Raw genomic sequence first — 16989 nt, 5'->3', positions numbered from 1 at the left:
AGCAAATTTCCAGCCACCAAGTACAAGAAATTTACCTTATATATGGCTACACTTTTTATTAATTTGTTATGCTTATAAAGTATAGCCTTTTCTAATAATAGGGTATGCTTGGACTGCCTTTCATGTATTTTTTCTTTTTTGTGTACTTTCCATTTTAATAGTATATAAGATAATCTTTTTATTTTTATTTTTTATTAATTATTGTTAAACAAAAAAAAAAAGTATATAAAAGAGAGATACAAAAACAATGCATATGATATTTCTTTTTCTGATGTTGCCTTTGTTAAAAGAATTTGTCAACAATATTTTGGTATCAGTCAATTTTTTTAGTTTGATATAACTTTGACTGTATTTTGCTTACCAATCACGCATGCTAAAGAGAAAATTGTTATATTCGTTGTGAAAATGATGATACTTTGTATCGAATACTAAAAATTATCTTATTCTAAATGCGTAAGCATAAATTATTTGGCTTAAAATGGAAAAATGAAATGTAAGATTTGAGAGCACAAAATGTAAAAAAAAAACAAAAAACAAAAAAACAAAAAAAAAAACAAAAAAACAAAAAAAAAGGAGTTAAAACTTGAATGCTGATTGTAAAGGGCAGTCCCTATCAGACAGACTCGGTAAAATCTTTTAAAAATATTCTGACCAACTTTCACCATATATTTTATCTAGTTGTTGCCTCGGATTTTTGAAATTCTGAATCTCTTATGTCTTGATTACCGTGTGAAGCAAGTTTTCATTACTTTGTTCGTTATTATTCATATTATTATAAGTAGAATGCATGCCTCTTGTTCAACCCTTCAATTATTTATTCCATCATCATGAGTTGATTGTTGAATTTGTTGTAACCTTCTTCAGAGGTGCATTGAACATACTACATAAACGCCACAACGATGGAGCAAGATAAGGATACATTCCTAGCCATCCAACTAACTCAAACCAACAATTAACAACGCAAACTTTAATTAAATACCAGTTTTATTGAACCAAAAACAAAAAAGCTGATTTTGAATGGTTGTTTTAACTTGTTTGAAATCCCCCACAATATCAAGCATCGATCTTTCACGCCTTGAGCATTTGTCGATAAGGAACTGCGTTTGCCTTCACAGCTTGATCCTCTGTGTTCTTCTTTTACCCTTTCACTCGAATGGCAAGTATGAATATCATCAAATAGTATGTCGATGGTGCTTGGAAGACTGTGATAACAAGGTTGGATGCACAAGAAGGTGGTATTATAAAGATATTGCGGAGTTGAATTCGGGTCATGTTTATCTATGGTATGAAGCATCATGTGACAAGATAATTGAGGCAGCCAAAAAAGACTATCATTGATTTGGAACTTGTTTGTTTGATTTTTGAAGTTTGATGTGGAGCTTATTTCTTTACCTATATTTTAGGTGGAATAAAGTCTCACAAATCAAGAGTTATCCATTGTGAAACTATCATCTTCTTCTGTGAAGGATTACCATCATTTTATACTGATTATGCAACAATTGTTGGATTTAAATGAAAGAGACGATCCATTAAGTGAGACAAGAATGAAAAAATAACATAGCATATTGCCTGTGTATCATATATTTGTTCTCTGAAAACAATGGTGAACTTGAAATTATGCATTTTTTCTTTCCGTTGAAATTATGCATTTTAATGGTTCCATTCTAACATTTGCATGTGGAGTAACTGTGCATTCTAGGTCGTTGTCCTTTATTAGTTCCTGTATCAAAACTTCAAGAGTGTATACAATTCTTCTAGACTTTGTCTATCCTTATCAAGATCATTTGCTTGATCATGTACCCACTGTCTTCATCAAAGTTAAAAAAAATCCTAGAAAAATAAATTCAAATTGTTAGTAATTTGTGAACAAAAATCACTTTTTGATGACTAATATATATATATATGAGTACTTTTGATATATACTTTTAAAAGCTATTAGTTGATCCTTTATTGTATCAAAAACTTACACCAAAAACATGGTGTTGTTAACTATATATCAATGCAGTCAAGGAAAACCAAGCAAGTTCAGCACTAAGGAATATTCAGGCAAGACAGAACACATATATATATCATGATCAACTCTAAAACTTACGTCTACTAAAATAATCAAATTTGTTATCAAATTATTAAGGTGGATACTACCATGAAGATTTTACTATTGTCTTCATATAAAGATACTTCTTTTTTACCATTAGATGATAAAATGTATGGTTTGATTTTGATGTGTTGCAAAAGTGTTATTTTTTTTAAAGTGTGGCTAAACAAACAAAGTACACTTTTAACACAAGAATCTTCATAAAAAGATGTTTTTAGCATCTTCATTTGAGTAGTTGCCAATTATTAATGCATAAATCACCACCAAATTAAGAAAGTCAACTTCAGCACTTAGCATCAGTACCAATACATTATTTTCAATAACTGAATTGCAAACAAAAGCCTTGTTAAAAAGGTTTTGAAAGTGGTAATTAACTTTTCAACTTTCCTATTCTTTGAATTCCAATCAAAACCATAGTCCATAGCTAGAAGCAAAACCAATAGAGCGAAATAGCGAATCAAGCTAAGAACATACCAGATAGAGAAAGAGAGCACGCATGAGGGATGAGGAAGCAGACAAAAAGGTGACATCAAGAAGGACTCACAACCTAGAACAGCTAGGCGACATGACTGCATCAATTAAACATAAAAATTGAATCAGAATCATAAACAGAAACCAAAATCAGAAACAATAAGAGCAAGCAAAGTGAGGAACAAACCCGAAGAGAGGCACACGTCAACGCCGCGGCAAGGTTGTTGGTGGGTGGCGGGAGCAAGTGGCCTGGATTTCGGGCCTTACCTCATCTTTGTTTTTTTTTTTTTTTGTCATTACACTACTCACACACCCACTCACCACACTACGAAAGTTCTTAAACCTCATCAAAGTTCTAACTAGGATTTGAACTACTACTACATTTCACACATTTAGTAACATTTATCTTTTAACATTTATTAAAATGTTAGTAATTATAATAAAATTAAATATTAAGTAACATTTTTAATAAAATGTTAGTAAATGAGTTTAATTTTTATAAAAAATTTACAAAAACTGTCACCTATTCCTAATTTCATAAATAAAAAAAATTCTTAGTACTCTGAAATCGAATCCACCATCACTCTCAGTCTCATTCTCAGTACTCTGAATTTTTCAATTTCGCTCTGCCTCCTCAATATCTCAGTTCTCTGAATCTCTCGATCTTGTTCTACCTCCTCAATTTTTTTTTGCCTCTTCTCGATCTCTCGCTCTGCCTCGTCGATCTCATGCATGATTCAATCGCAGACTCAATCTCATTCCAGTAAGGTAAGATTTGAAATCATAGGTGATTCTCTTCAAATTCCTAGGGTTTGATTTTCATAGTTGTAGCTGATTCTTCAAATCTCTTCAAATCGGAAGAGTCTGAGTTTAGTAAAAATGAACTAATTCTCTCTTCAAATCTGTAGAAGTTTTAATCCAATTAGCTCCGTGAGAGTTGAATAGCTAATTAATCTTAATGAATTTGTTGACTCGTGATCTAGCAGGTCAAATTAAAGGAGATGTTTAATTTGAGGAGGTAGGAACCCTAAAATTGATTGCGATGGGGGCGAGGAAAGATTGGGATTCGAAGGATCGACAATTCAACGAGCCGGCAAGTAACATTTCGAAGAGAAGAAATTGATTGCTGAAGAAAGGTAAAGAATTATCCATTCTCTCTGATGCTGAAGTTGGATTGATTGTGTTCTACAACACTGGCAAGCTTTATGAATATACAAGCACCAGATAATTAATTAATTAATTAATTAAAACTATTAATTAAATATCTATAATTACTTAGTCTCCTTCTTTTCTCTTTGATTTGTGGATTGAGTGTGCTTAGTTATTTTATTTATTTGGTGATTTCCACAGGAACTTCCATTATTGATTTTTTGGTGATTTTAGGATCCAGTGACAGGAATTCCGACTTGGCATCAAAAGGCCACAATCTCTTCTAGTAATGTAAGCGCGGACACAATTCAAAATTTGTCTATCAATTAGCTTTTGATACAGAATACTTGAGTTTTGATACAACTTGATGATAAAAAACCTTTAAATTGTATATTTGTGTGATACATACATTTAAGTGTCTTTTGAATGGCTGTGCAATACTAGATCTGATTTTTGTGTTGGCTGGGTACATTGTTCAATAGGTATGGGTTTAGTAAAGAAGTTGTTGAATGTCCTGGTATGTTTCTCATACCAAAAAGATCTTTAAACTTTTAAGAGAAAAAATATTGTGATTAATTCTTCATTATTTTGTTACTGAGAAATGCAATGTACTTAAGGTGAGTAAAAAAATATATATTCTGCTAAAGAAGAGGAATATACAAAGAAAATAAGGGAACTGGGCCCATTGACATCAGATGCATTTGAGACGTAAGGCTTTTCTTGATGATCATTTCTTTTTTATTTCAATTTTGGGACATAAATAAAGTTTTTATTTTATTTTTTTAATTTTCTTTTAAATGATCAAGAAATCTGCCATATTTTAAATAATGCAGAAGATATGTGCTGTTACAGTCATAGGTTATTTCCTTGCAGTTTGTCATTATCTCTATAGTTTTGTTTTAGCTAACTTTATTGCACCTTCTTAGGTACAAAAGGAGGAATATCAAAGAATTGCATAAAGCGTTGCACAGGTGCCATGATCAACTGCAGCAGTTCAGTCATGTAAACAAGAAAGCGCTTGACCAGTATATAAATTTTACAGAACAACGAGAGGAACTTCAGAAAAGGCAAGCTGAACTTGATGCAGGAGATGAGGTAATTGTCTGGCCTTTTGGTTGAAATGGTTCTTTATAATTCACATTAAGGTGGGTGATTACCTGACAGCTAAATGCTTGATATACATTGCTAGTTCCTGTTCTGCACTATAGCATCTAAAAGATTTGGTACAACTGATCTTTCATGGCATCTGATTGTTGATATTTTTATTTCTCCCTGAAAATGGTGGTGATATTTTGATTTGTCCCTGAAAAAGGTGTTGTTAACCACTTGCATATATATGAAATAAATTTTTCCCCTTTTTATATTTTTGACTGCTTTTATTTTCTTATGGGAGTTGTATTCCAGTACTAAGGTTCATTTTGAATGTGAAACATCCAAACCCAGCTTTTGCATTTTTTTTTGACACTGGTCTATACAGCATCACTAAATTATTTTAGTTCTCTGTCACTGGCATTGAGTAATTGCAGAAAATTAGAGAGCTAATATCTGTACTTGATCAACGGAAGGATGAATCAATAGAGCGCACTTTCAAAGGTGTTGCTAGGCATTTTCGAGAAGTGTTTTCTGAACTCGTACCGAGGGGTCATGGTCATCTGGTTATGATGAAGAAGAAGGTTTGTGATTGTTAAATCTTTATCTGGTTTGTGAAAGGATCTTGCTTTCTAGCGTGTTATATAGGATCATGCTTTTATCTCAAAGTGATTTCTTACTTTCTCTTGTTCGGTGCTTGATTATCAATTTTTTATGTGAAATTTGTGAGAAGTGAACTATCTCAATTGAAGTTATTTTTTTCTTTTTTGGTTATTGTAACTGATATTTTGTATCCATTCCTTTCCCTTAGGATGGTGGTCACGATGATGACGAGGATGATGAAGATGGTCCTCGTAAAGCAAACCCAGAGGGTAGAGTAGAAAAGTACATTGGAGTGAAAGTGAAGGCAAGTGCATTTCTGCTGTGCCCTTTTTACTTATGATTTAAATATTTTTGCCAGTTCATTTATTGGTCTAACATTGCAGGCAAGTGTACAAATTTTTTGTTTGATGTGCATCAGGTGAACTTGGTTGACTGGTTTGAGGGAATAGTAATAAGTCATCACAGCGATGAGCTAGTCAAACGGATAAATACATTTTTCTAGGATTAGTATAAAGACTAAGTTCTTTATGTATATAGTATATTTTTTCTTTTCTTTTTTATATGGAATGTTTATAAAGTTTAAGTGTTATAAGTATTTTTTCTTTTTTCATTTTATTTACATCATAAAGAAAATTTGTACAATGATTATTGATTAATGAAAGTGGCTATAAAAATTTTATTTTGTGAATTTATGAATTTAATGAAATATTTCATGTTGTAGTAATTAATTTTAGTATATTTATATTATATATAATATAAAATAAAAAATAAAAAATAGTATAATATAACTAAAAAAATGTTACTAAAGATCTTTTGTAACATTTTTTAAGTGTTACAAAAAATATCTATAGTAATATTTTTTGAAGTGTTACAAAAAATATCTATGGTAACATTTTTCTAAATGTTACATAAAATATCTATTGTAACATTTTTTAAGTGTTACAGAAAATATCTATGATAACATTTTTCTAAGTGTTACAAAATATATCTATCGTAACATTTTTTAAGTGTTACTAAGAAATGTCTATTGTAACATTTCTCATAATATTACTATAGAAGATCTATTGTAATATTTTTATTAAATGTTATTAAATCTTTAGAAAAATGTTAGTGAAACTATTTAGTAACATAGGGTATATTTAACATTTGTTAAAATGTTACTAATATACATAGCTAACATTTTAATATGATTTGGTAACATTTTTTAAATGTTAGTAAAAGTCAATTATCTAATAGTGACTTGATGTAGCTTCTTAAGAAGCAACTAAGTTTACCATTTGATCTAGGCCTCAGCTGCATGCTTTATGTCATCTAATTGTGCCAAAACGTTTCTATGGGCCAAAGAGATAAACTGCATCTTATATTGTTATATTTTAATTCCAACATGTTGGCTTTAGCTGCACCACCCAAACTGTTGTTAAAACCGCCGCAATCCAACCATTCAGCGGTAGTTAAAAAACAACCACTAAAGGACAGCCAGTGGTGTAGTGATAGCATTTGATTGATTATTACTTGGCTCTTGTAACCAAGATCACTTTGACTAGTCTTCTATAATCTTATATAGTTTGTTTTTCCTTCTCCATCCTAATACAAATTTCTATTGAATGTACGCTGGTTCTTACAGTATTTATTTTCGCATCAAAGTTATGTTTTCTTATTCATTTTTCCATGTCTCCAGGAAATTGATTATGCATTATAAATCCTTCAAATGGTTGAGCTTTTGTGTTATTGTGTGTTATTACTCAATCCTGACACAATCTTTATTATTTCTATAGTGTGCAAAACAATTACAGTGTAAAGAACACTACTTAGGAATATATTATGTTTTGTTGTTGTTATTTTGTTGAAACATTTTGGTGTATTTTATTTTTCTTTTTTGTATTTTTTTCACCTACTAATAAGAGACTTTAAGTGACTAGTACACCACGTATGACAATACAATACAATACAATACAATATATATATATATATATATATATATATATATATATATATATATATATATATATATATACACACTAACGTGAAGATTCGTACGTTTGTATGGGATTATAGTTTTGTGAACATATTGAAAAATAAAACTATTCAATATATCTAAGATATCTTGGACAAAAAATTATATTTGATATCAATATTATAATTTAAAATAAAAAATCATAATAATTTTATTTTTAATACAAGAAAAGAAATATCATAGTCAAATACTTTATATTTGAAAAAAATTCTCATATCTAGTATTAATATTATACTTTAAAAAAAATAACCATACTAATTTAATTATTGTTAATACAAGAGAAGAAAAAAATAGTAAAATACTTCATATTCATTTACACCAATTATTTATATCATATAGTAAAAAATTACATAGATTAAGTAACAAGTTCACATACTCTTTTGAGATCAACTTTTCAATCTAGATTGACTCAAATAAGAATTTGTGATGGTCTTCTTATAATAAGCATCTGGAGTGTATCTGATTCAGGATATTTAAACTTGTTAGTCACGACATTAAAAGATATCTAGATGTACCCCGATATTAAAATGCAAAATATAAAAAAAAAGTTGCATTTAGCATTACCCGTTGTCAGACAATTCTCTTGTTTCATTACTTTCTTTGCTGACCTCCAGTGTGTCATCTTCATCATCATTTTCATCGCCGTCTGATGAAAACTCATCATCAGATGGTTCAGACCCAGACAGCACCATCACATCAGGTGATGAAGGCTCAACATTCTTGTTATACTTTATGTGGAACACTCTATATATGTTATTAAGTGTTTCTTGGTCTATTAGGTCAGCTACATAAGAGTTACGATCGAGGTGAATTTGAATGGGTTGGTTCATGTGATTTCATAGTGAAATAAAAAAGATTCTAAAACCGACATATCTAAATTGCACACATGTCCCTCTATTGACAAAATAGAAAATTCTATTATGTTCAAAGGAGTTGTCAGTTATAAGCAGTTGATCATTGTTTCTTTTCAGCTCTAGCACCAAGCAATTATCGAGCTCATCAATCACATAGAAGGTTGACCCTAATTCTTCTCCATAAGTTGATACAAAACTTGGGAGAAGAGCTCTCTCACCCTATATTCGATTTTATTGCTAAAGTTAATTCATGTCTAACAAAGCATGGTAAAAATGCATCACATAATATTACATAATCATTTAGGAAAGAGGAGTATGTACATAAAAATAAAATGCCATTATAATCAACATCATAAAAATAGGTAATTAACCAAAAAACATGAATTAGGTGTTACTGAATGTCCAAAGAAAAAAATACCGTAGTTTTGAAAGAAACACTGAAAGAGGATTTACTATTATCTTGATGCACTGTGAAAACAAAACATTCTACGTAAACATCCAATCATGTTTTTCCATATCAATAAATGCTGAATTTTCAAAGTCACTATCATTATATATGAGAAAAATATAGGTAGACAATGAAAATACTAAACAATGTGAATAATGGATATATCGGATGTTCATTTTACTAGGTGTGCAGATGGTTATTCTAATATTAAAATTTATGTGGGTATAATTTGAAGGTATAGTGTGTTTTGATTTGGTTAGTGGTTGTTCATATTGTTCAAGAAAGTTATTGATTAGTAAACATTGTATTTATTTATTTTGAATGTACATTGATAATTTATCAAGATTAATCTTTTATAAGCACCTCGCAAGTCTATTAGAGTTGGTGTAGTCTACACACATTTCAGATTAAAAAAGTCAGGTATTCAGAGTTAGCTAATCAAAGTTATCTAACACGCAAAAGAAAGTAGCAAAAGGAAGAAAGTGGAAAGGTCACTAATTGAATATAAACTAAAAATAAGGCATTCGAAATTAAAGATTTAACCCACCTCTTTAATGGGTTAACATGCATGATATAATATTGCACAATATATTTGGTTACCTGCCTATTGAAAAGTCGAAATTTTAAAATCTATTCTTTTTCCTTGTGCCAATGTTCTTGGGTTGCTACAAACCTCCTATTAGGACAAAATGGTATTATTAGAGGTTAACACTGACACTCTTTAAGCAACGAACCAAGTAACTAAATATACAAAAAAAACCCAATTAATGAACATTATAAACTGTTATCGAAAACTTCATCCCTCATTGATTACTGATTTTTAACAATAGTAAATATGAGTAAAAAGTACTACCACTCTTTAATTAGTTACTTCTGAAATCCAAACAAACATGAAGCTATCAACAACATTAAATAACACAGGAAATGCAACTTATTACACTATCTTTCTATAATAATGCTCGATTCCTCCAACTAAAATCCAAGAAATCACCTTACAAAACCACTATACAATACATTTTAGAGATTTTGAAACTTATGAAATGTGACCCAGATATAAATGAAAAGACAATAAAATTGAATTAGAACGTGAGAAATATCCGACAAAGCATCTAAGAAAAATTATAGATAGCATAACATAAAAATTCAACTAACATTAAAATTTTTACAATTTAATGTGAAGTACATTGAATAAAAAAATAGATCATACTTCAATGAAATCCAAAATGCAACAAAGAAAACAAACCTAAATATCAGGTTAATAAATAAAATAGCAAGATATTTTATTTTATTTTTTTATTGTATTTTTCACCTACTAATAAGAGACTTTAAGTGACTAGTACACCACGTATAACAATATAATATATATACACTACAACAAATGCGCTACCTAGCAGCAGTTTTTTTTATGATTAGCGGCGGTTTTAAGCCGCCGCAAAATCAAAGGCCGGCGGTTCATCGAACCGCCTTGGTTATGGGCGCCGGGATTAGGTTTGGTGGCGGTTTCTAGCAACCGCCGGTATAACCGCCATTGAATCAATATTTTGTGGCAACAAATTTAGTGGCGGTTTTAAACCGCCGCGGTATACAAGTATTAGGATTTAGACCCTTTTTTACCGGCGGTTACAAACCGCCGCAATGTTCTTACGTTTTTTTAATTTATGGCTGTTTGCGGTGGTTATAAAACCACCGCTAAATTTACTACAAATTTAAAAAAAAAATTGGATTTTCCTTTTAAAAAATATTGATTTTTTTGTTTAATTTCAAAGATATATTTTTTGGCCTTTTTTTAGATTTTTTAATATTATAAATCTTAATATTTTTCATCTATTGAATCTAAATTTATGGCAAAAATAACAAAATTAATTGGAAAATAAAATAATATATTTATAAAAATATCAACATAGTAAATCTCTTGCTAAGAACTAATGAAGTAAAACTGTAAGCATAAGCCATGTGAAGCATGCTTGGTTACCCTCAATCAGATGCATCACATAGGCTTTATATATACTCTCCCATACTTTTATAACACATTATGAATCTAAACATGAACTAGGTGAGGTACTAATGATGCATGTATATTACTTTAGTTAATTATATTTCTATCTCACTCCCAGGTTTAACTAATAGCCAAGAACATTGTTCTTATTTGATACAGTATGTAAATTTCCTATGTACAATGATGGAAACAAAGGAAAAATGAAAGAAAACAGATAAATTTAAAGCTCAGAACTAAGACAAAACTACACACATATTACAATATTCGTGCATTTTAAAACTATCCAATCGATGCTTGTCTAATGATGAAAAACAAACAGATCACTCTTCGTCTGATTCAGAATCCTGAACCTGCAGCCTCTTTTGTCCTTCGATACGATTTGGTTCCCTTCTAAACGGTAGAATGATACTCCTAACCATTTGATTTGCTGATAGGGTATACAGATAACATGAGCAAAGAGATCTCTTATGCGAAAAACTAACAAATTAAAACATATCTTTTATATGAAAAAAAAAAATTTAATCCATTATGATGATCAAAACCACAAGACTACTTTCTATGTAGGGGTACATAAATCCTACTCTGCAATCACTTTCGAAACTCCTAGTTAAACTATGTGCTTAAATCTACACTACCATATTCCAATCACAAGTTCACAACAAATCTACTGAATTTAAACAAACACAGAACAATAAATAGAAAAATTAAATCAATTAAAATAGCTCCTGTATGCTTAACTTTCATTTAACCATTTTGTTCCTTTCAAAACAACAGATTGGCTGTATTGCATTGAAATAGGAGATCAAATGGTGTAAATAGAGCTACAGAGTTTACATGCATACCTGTCACTAACATGTTCATCCGTAGAGATCTTGCAAGTTAGAATTCCACCTGGTGTGCAATGACAGATTCACTCTGTGGAAAGGAAGGGGAAACATATTTTTGTTTTCAAAAGAATATAAAAGAAATAATGCATTTCCAAATTCAAATGATAACAAAATTAACAAATAGATTTTTACCATTTCACCATACACAACATCGACAACTTGATCAAGTCTAGCTTGCTGCCTCAACAGGAATGGATGCAAATGATCGGTATATAGTTGTTTTGCACCCTGTTCAACAAGCAGCATGTGGTTTTGTTAATTTATTACTACCCAATATACTGGAAATGTTATCCCGTAGAAGAGGATAGCTAAAAGAGAAGTAAAATAGCATAATACAATATATCCTGTTCAAGAGCTAAAAAAGATAGTATTAACTAACTAACTAACAAACGAAGCAAATTCTCTTAAAACACGGCAAAGAAAGCAGTAATGTGCAGACGTTTGATTAAGCTTATATTAATAGTAGGAAGCTGTAGCGAAACAAGAAATGCAAACTTCATGTGGTAATAGAGTAGAAAGCAACCCCATCTCCCTGTTCTCTGCAAAAAACACACAATTGTTACTTCCCTTTTAACTTTAAGGTATAGCATAAATTTACCTTGCCCAAAAAAGTAACGAAAGCTAGAGAACATCAATTTTCTTTTCTGAAATACTTAAGCATCAATTTGACAAAATGATAGCACAAGATATAGTTAATAGATTTTTGCAAACATTTCTGCCACACTAAAAGATTTCTGCAAAATTTGACTCGTGTGCAAAATTTAAGAGACTAATTTGAACATTTACTCTTGAAAATAAGCATGTTCACAAGATTTTTTAAAAATTAAAAAAAATGAGCATTTTTGCTATTAAATATCAGAAAATAGGGAGTTCAATTAAGTATTAATTCAAACACGCCTGAGTCCAAGAGTAGTAATAACTTACAAGACATAGCCGATTTTGCCATTTGGCAATGCCATCAGAACCATCCAGCTAGGAGCAACACCATATCCAGCTCCTGCAACACCTATTACCGAGCCATGCAGATTTCCAGCAAAGGCACCACCAAACTCAAGATGTGCAAGTCCAGGATTGTAGTCGTAACCCATATTGGGTTTTTTCTCAGCTTGAGGTTTGACAAGAACAACCTCGAGCAATTGACCTGAAGTTCCAATCCATCACAAAGAGGTGTATGTTTTAACATATGAGTCAGACAGAACCCAGTTTATAACTTTGAATCATAAAGAAGTACCATCAATTTCGTATTTCTCCGAGTCTTTTACGGCCTTTAATGCACTTGACCTCTCTGCATAATGGATGAAACCAAAATCACGCTTCCCTCCGGCTTTGCTAGGTGGCATGACTACTTTTGTTACTTCTCCATGACGAGAGAATAGTTCCTTGAATTGTTTGGTAGTAGTATTCTCAAGTATGTTCTTCACATAAAGAGCTTTAACCTGAGAATTCGCAAAAAACAGTTTTCTAGGTGTAAATATGATTTTATTTTCCCGTCTACAGTTTTTTACATTTGTTTTAGTCCGTCTTCTCTTTATTAGATTTTTGGCTCCCACCACTTAGATCTAATAATAAGTGAAAAATGAAACTAAAAAATATTTGTAAGGACCAAAAGTGAAATTGGCAATATTTTAAAAACTAAATTGTATATTCTAAAGTACTTATAAGGAACAACGGCAAAAATGTGTCCATGTGTGTGTCTAATATTAAAAAATGTCCTATATTTATATTTTATAGGGACTAAAAACATATTTAAACAAACAAAACAAATAAGTAAATTTATGGTTAGTTGATTAGTTCATTATTTATTATTATGGGTGACACAGGATTCCCTTTTATATAAAACCACTTATACCATCAAGCACATGTAAGTATATATTATCAGCATAGATTAGTTGAAGACTGCACCTTAAAGAGCTCAATAACTTCAACCCCAGGACCAACACCCTCGACTATTCTCAGATAGTGAACACTTCAAAGTTTTACCTTGTCACAGGAAAATCTCGACTTTGATTAAAAGATTAAAACTAATCATCATATAAGATTGATTGCAGAAAGCACCATGAATACCTTATATTTCTTATTGTGTATCTCTTCTATGGCGTTTTGTGCAACCTCTTTTGTTTTGAAAGCCACAAAAGCATACCCCTTACCTTCTCCACTGTCTCTGTCTTTCATCAATTGCACCTGAAAAAGTAACAACAAAAATAAACTTCTAACTAGATATTTTAGCTTTTCTCTCTCACTTGCCAAAAAATCTAGTCTTCCATAACACAATGCATTACTGCTATAGTGAAATTGGTAATTTTTCTGCAAACATTTCTGCTACACTAAAAGATCCATAAGCTGGAAACCATAAGAGAGATCCAACATTAGTATAAATACACACTTAAGCAAATGTTAGTATAAATATTTCTGCTACACATACCCATTTTACAGATAAAACCATCAACTCAATAAACTCTTACAAAAGCCCATAGATTAGAGGGAACTACTTCCTCACATTATCTACTGCTTGGTGATGCTGCTGCTGGAATACAAATCGACTTCTTTGCCTGACTTTTCCTAAACAAGTTTCACAACAACAATAACTACTTTTTACTTTTTGATTAGTTATCTCATAAATCTAAATCTAATTCAAATAGACACAAGAAAATATCTCTTTGGTATAGCTAGTTATTGATAGAACAGGAGTCTTCAGGTGGTTTTGTGTGAAAAGTAGTACTAATTGAAAACATAAGCTTACTTATTAATTAGTGTTGAAAGCTCCGTTAGTGATTATTGTTATAGTGACAACTACAATATCCTACTAGCTTTCTACTTTTCATGTGGATTAAATCCCCATGACAAGCCTCCATCATCAACTCTTCAACCCCATTAATCCATTTATTAATCAATTATATCTCACGAGGACAAAACCCATCATCATTTGAACAAATATATATAATAATAAAAAAAACCTATCTAACCGGGAGTGCGATCCTCATCATGCATGAAAAGAATCAAAGTAAAATAAAATGATCAAAATTAATTATTTAAAACAATCGTATCGGACCTTCGCTTATTAACAGGAGCTGAGATCTACACTATCACTGGTCCTGCATTGTCCACCAAGCAATAAGTAGAAGGCGGCTAAATTGAAACCAAATCAAGAAGAAGAGGTATAATGTGAACCAAAATTGAAATCTGAGACCAAATTGAAAGGGGGATGTTTTAGATGCCAATAATCTGAACCAAGAGTATGGGCATACCTAGGATCGATACTAGAGGGAGGAGAGAGCAGATCGGTGGTGGACCCACCAGCAGGGGGAAGCGCCACGCAACTGTTACTGATAGGCGGTGCTACACAGTGGCAAGGATTCACGATTGGAGATTTGTTTCGCACCTCTACTCCCAATCTTGTTCTCACCAAGAAAATAGGAAAGAAAAAAACACAACTGAAGAATTAGGGATGAGTGCTTACCAGAGACGAGAAGACGATCCAGCAGCAGGTCCAAACCGACAACGACGACGACGAGGGCAGGTCTGGGCTTGACGAAGAGGGAAGAGACAACATCGTGACCAGCAACCTGAAACGACCTTCTGGCGATGCAAGGAGATGCGCAGACCTTCGACGGCGAGAGCTGCTATAGGCGAGGGCTGCTTAAGATGAGAGCTTCCAGAGGCGAGTGCTTCGACGGCTGGAAAGCATAGGGAGTCAGGGCTGATGGTTAGGGCTGGTAGGGAGTGTATAACGCAAGAGAAGAGCGCGGTGAGTGCTTTTCGAAGGAAGAGTAGTATATATGATGGTGTTAGTATTTTATTAATAATAATAATAGGATCAAAGTCCTGATTAGTAGCGGTTGTTCAAGAAATAGCGGCTAATCAATCAGACTCTGCGGCACATGATGTCAATTGCTGCAATCTCTGATATTTGGTTGCTATCCTCCGCTTATCTTGTAGTGATATATATATATATATAAACAAAAATAATTAAGAACATATAAAAGGAAAAGGGAAAAATGGCAAACTTTTTAATGCAACAACGAAACAGTAAAAAATAACACAAATAGGTAGTGTCACGATTATAAATCATAGCCATAGCCTTCAAAATATGATCACGAGGAGTTCACCACTTTTAAAATAATAAATAAATAAATGTTTTTTAATTGTGACAATATAAGAAACGGATTTTTTCGTTTATAAAATAAAAAAATTATTTATTTCCTCCAAAACGATTTTTCAACTTTATTTTCGTAAATAAGAGTTTTTTTTTTGGAATTAACGTCAAGTTCACCGTCCCCCGGCGAACTCTATGATGAGTTCGCCACACTATATAAACGCCGTAGGACCATTGGTTTGTCACTTTCTTCTTCCACTCTATTCTCCAAAATTTCTCTGTTACTTTCTTCTTTTCTACCTTTTCGACCTCCGTGAAGTTTGTTGTGGACGACAATCTCAGTTCCAAGTTAGTAAATAACAGTCTATGTTCTTATGTTAAGTTGGTTTACTGTTTACATGTTAGATAAAATTGTTAGGTATAGATCGTTTGTTAGTTAGAATAATAGATTTATTGTTTATATGTTACTTAGGTAAACATACTTTTTAGTGTTGTTATGTTAGGTATATTATTTTATGTTACTGTTTTTTAATATAGTGGCTATGGATCATGATGTAAAAGAATATAGGAAAGTACATTATTAGATAATTTAGTTATTGGTATAGCATTGTGTCGTGAGTTAGAAGGTAATTAGGTGAGTACTAAAATTTAAGGTTGAGTTACTTATAAATTAATATGACGATGTCAGTTAAGTAGGTTAAGCTTAAAATTAGTAGGTTTATAAGCCATTTCTCATTTAGTTAATTTTTTAATAATCCAGTGTATGAATTTATTTTAGTAGATTGTATTTCGATGGAGCAGCAGTTATTGGGTTATGAGCATGAGATGTATAGACTAGATCAGGCTGAGCACATCGCTGGGAGGCTTGATCGTGTGGTATGATTTTTTAACCCCTTTTTTTTATTTTATTATAGTGAAGGAAAAGTGAACTTGCTATTATATGTATTGAAGGTACTGTTGTTTGTTAAAATTTTTTGTTTTTTCCGTTTGGTAGGCGCCTCGGATCTTGCGCACCTGACGGGACTTGATGACACGGCTGCCGGAGCAAATTAGGCCATATCTGAGACGAGCCGGTTTTGAGTACATCGCATACATGGTGGAGTTTGAGCATGATTGGTCACTCGCCTCGGCATTGATAGAGAGGTGGAGGCTTGAATCTCACACATTTCATCTATCATGCGGGGAGATGACCATCACCCTATAGGATGTGGCATATTAGTTGGGACTCCGGATTGATGGTGATCCTGTCAGTGGATGCATCGGTGGGTGGGAGCAGCACCATCAGGGACG

The 16989-nt window shown here is 31.9% G+C and overlaps 1 protein-coding gene and 1 long non-coding RNA gene across 6 annotated transcripts; one reads left to right on the top strand and one right to left on the bottom strand.

The window, feature by feature from the left end:
- Window positions 1-1502: 1502 nt before the first annotated feature.
- Window positions 1503-2889, bottom strand: LOC112776700 (uncharacterized). The gene is made up of 3 exons (XR_003190141.3): window positions 2754-2889; window positions 2570-2664; window positions 1503-1830 (listed from the first exon to the last, which is right to left on the bottom strand). It is a non-coding gene; the product is annotated as an uncharacterized lncRNA (long non-coding RNA).
- Window positions 2709-6095, top strand: LOC112776699 (structural maintenance of chromosomes protein 3). 5 transcript variants are annotated; one of them, XM_025820923.3, is made up of 7 exons: window positions 2709-3334; window positions 3553-3702; window positions 3917-4006; window positions 4642-4810; window positions 5242-5388; window positions 5616-5711; window positions 5826-6095. In XM_025820923.3, coding segments are annotated over exons 3-7 (498 nt in total). In that variant the 5' UTR covers window positions 2709-3334; window positions 3553-3702; window positions 3917-4004; the 3' UTR covers window positions 5910-6095. The 5 variants fall into 5 exon arrangements, with proteins under 5 accessions (XP_025676708.1, XP_072083636.1, XP_025676710.1 ...); XM_072227535.1 differs by having other exon boundaries at window positions 5791-6095; XM_025820925.3 differs by having other exon boundaries at window positions 2837-3334; window positions 3550-3702.
- Window positions 6096-16989: the final 10894 nt, after the last annotated feature.

Source organism: Arachis hypogaea, chromosome 19, assembly GCF_003086295.3.
Source record: "Arachis hypogaea cultivar Tifrunner chromosome 19, arahy.Tifrunner.gnm2.J5K5, whole genome shotgun sequence".
In the NCBI taxonomy this organism is placed as follows: Eukaryota; Viridiplantae; Streptophyta; class Magnoliopsida; order Fabales; family Fabaceae; genus Arachis; species Arachis hypogaea.
The sequence above is the reverse complement of the archived record's forward strand: the minus strand, read 5'-3'. Positions and strand labels throughout refer to the sequence as shown.

Excerpts from the sequence above, each read along its gene's own strand:
- LOC112776699 (XM_025820923.3), top strand. Across the intron at positions 5,389-5,615 it reads TGGTTATGATGAAGAAGAAG|GATGGTGGTCACGATGATGA; the intron begins GTTTGTGATTGT and ends CCTTTCCCTTAG. Across the intron at positions 5,712-5,825 it reads ACATTGGAGTGAAAGTGAAG|GTGAACTTGGTTGACTGGTT; the intron begins GCAAGTGCATTT and ends GATGTGCATCAG.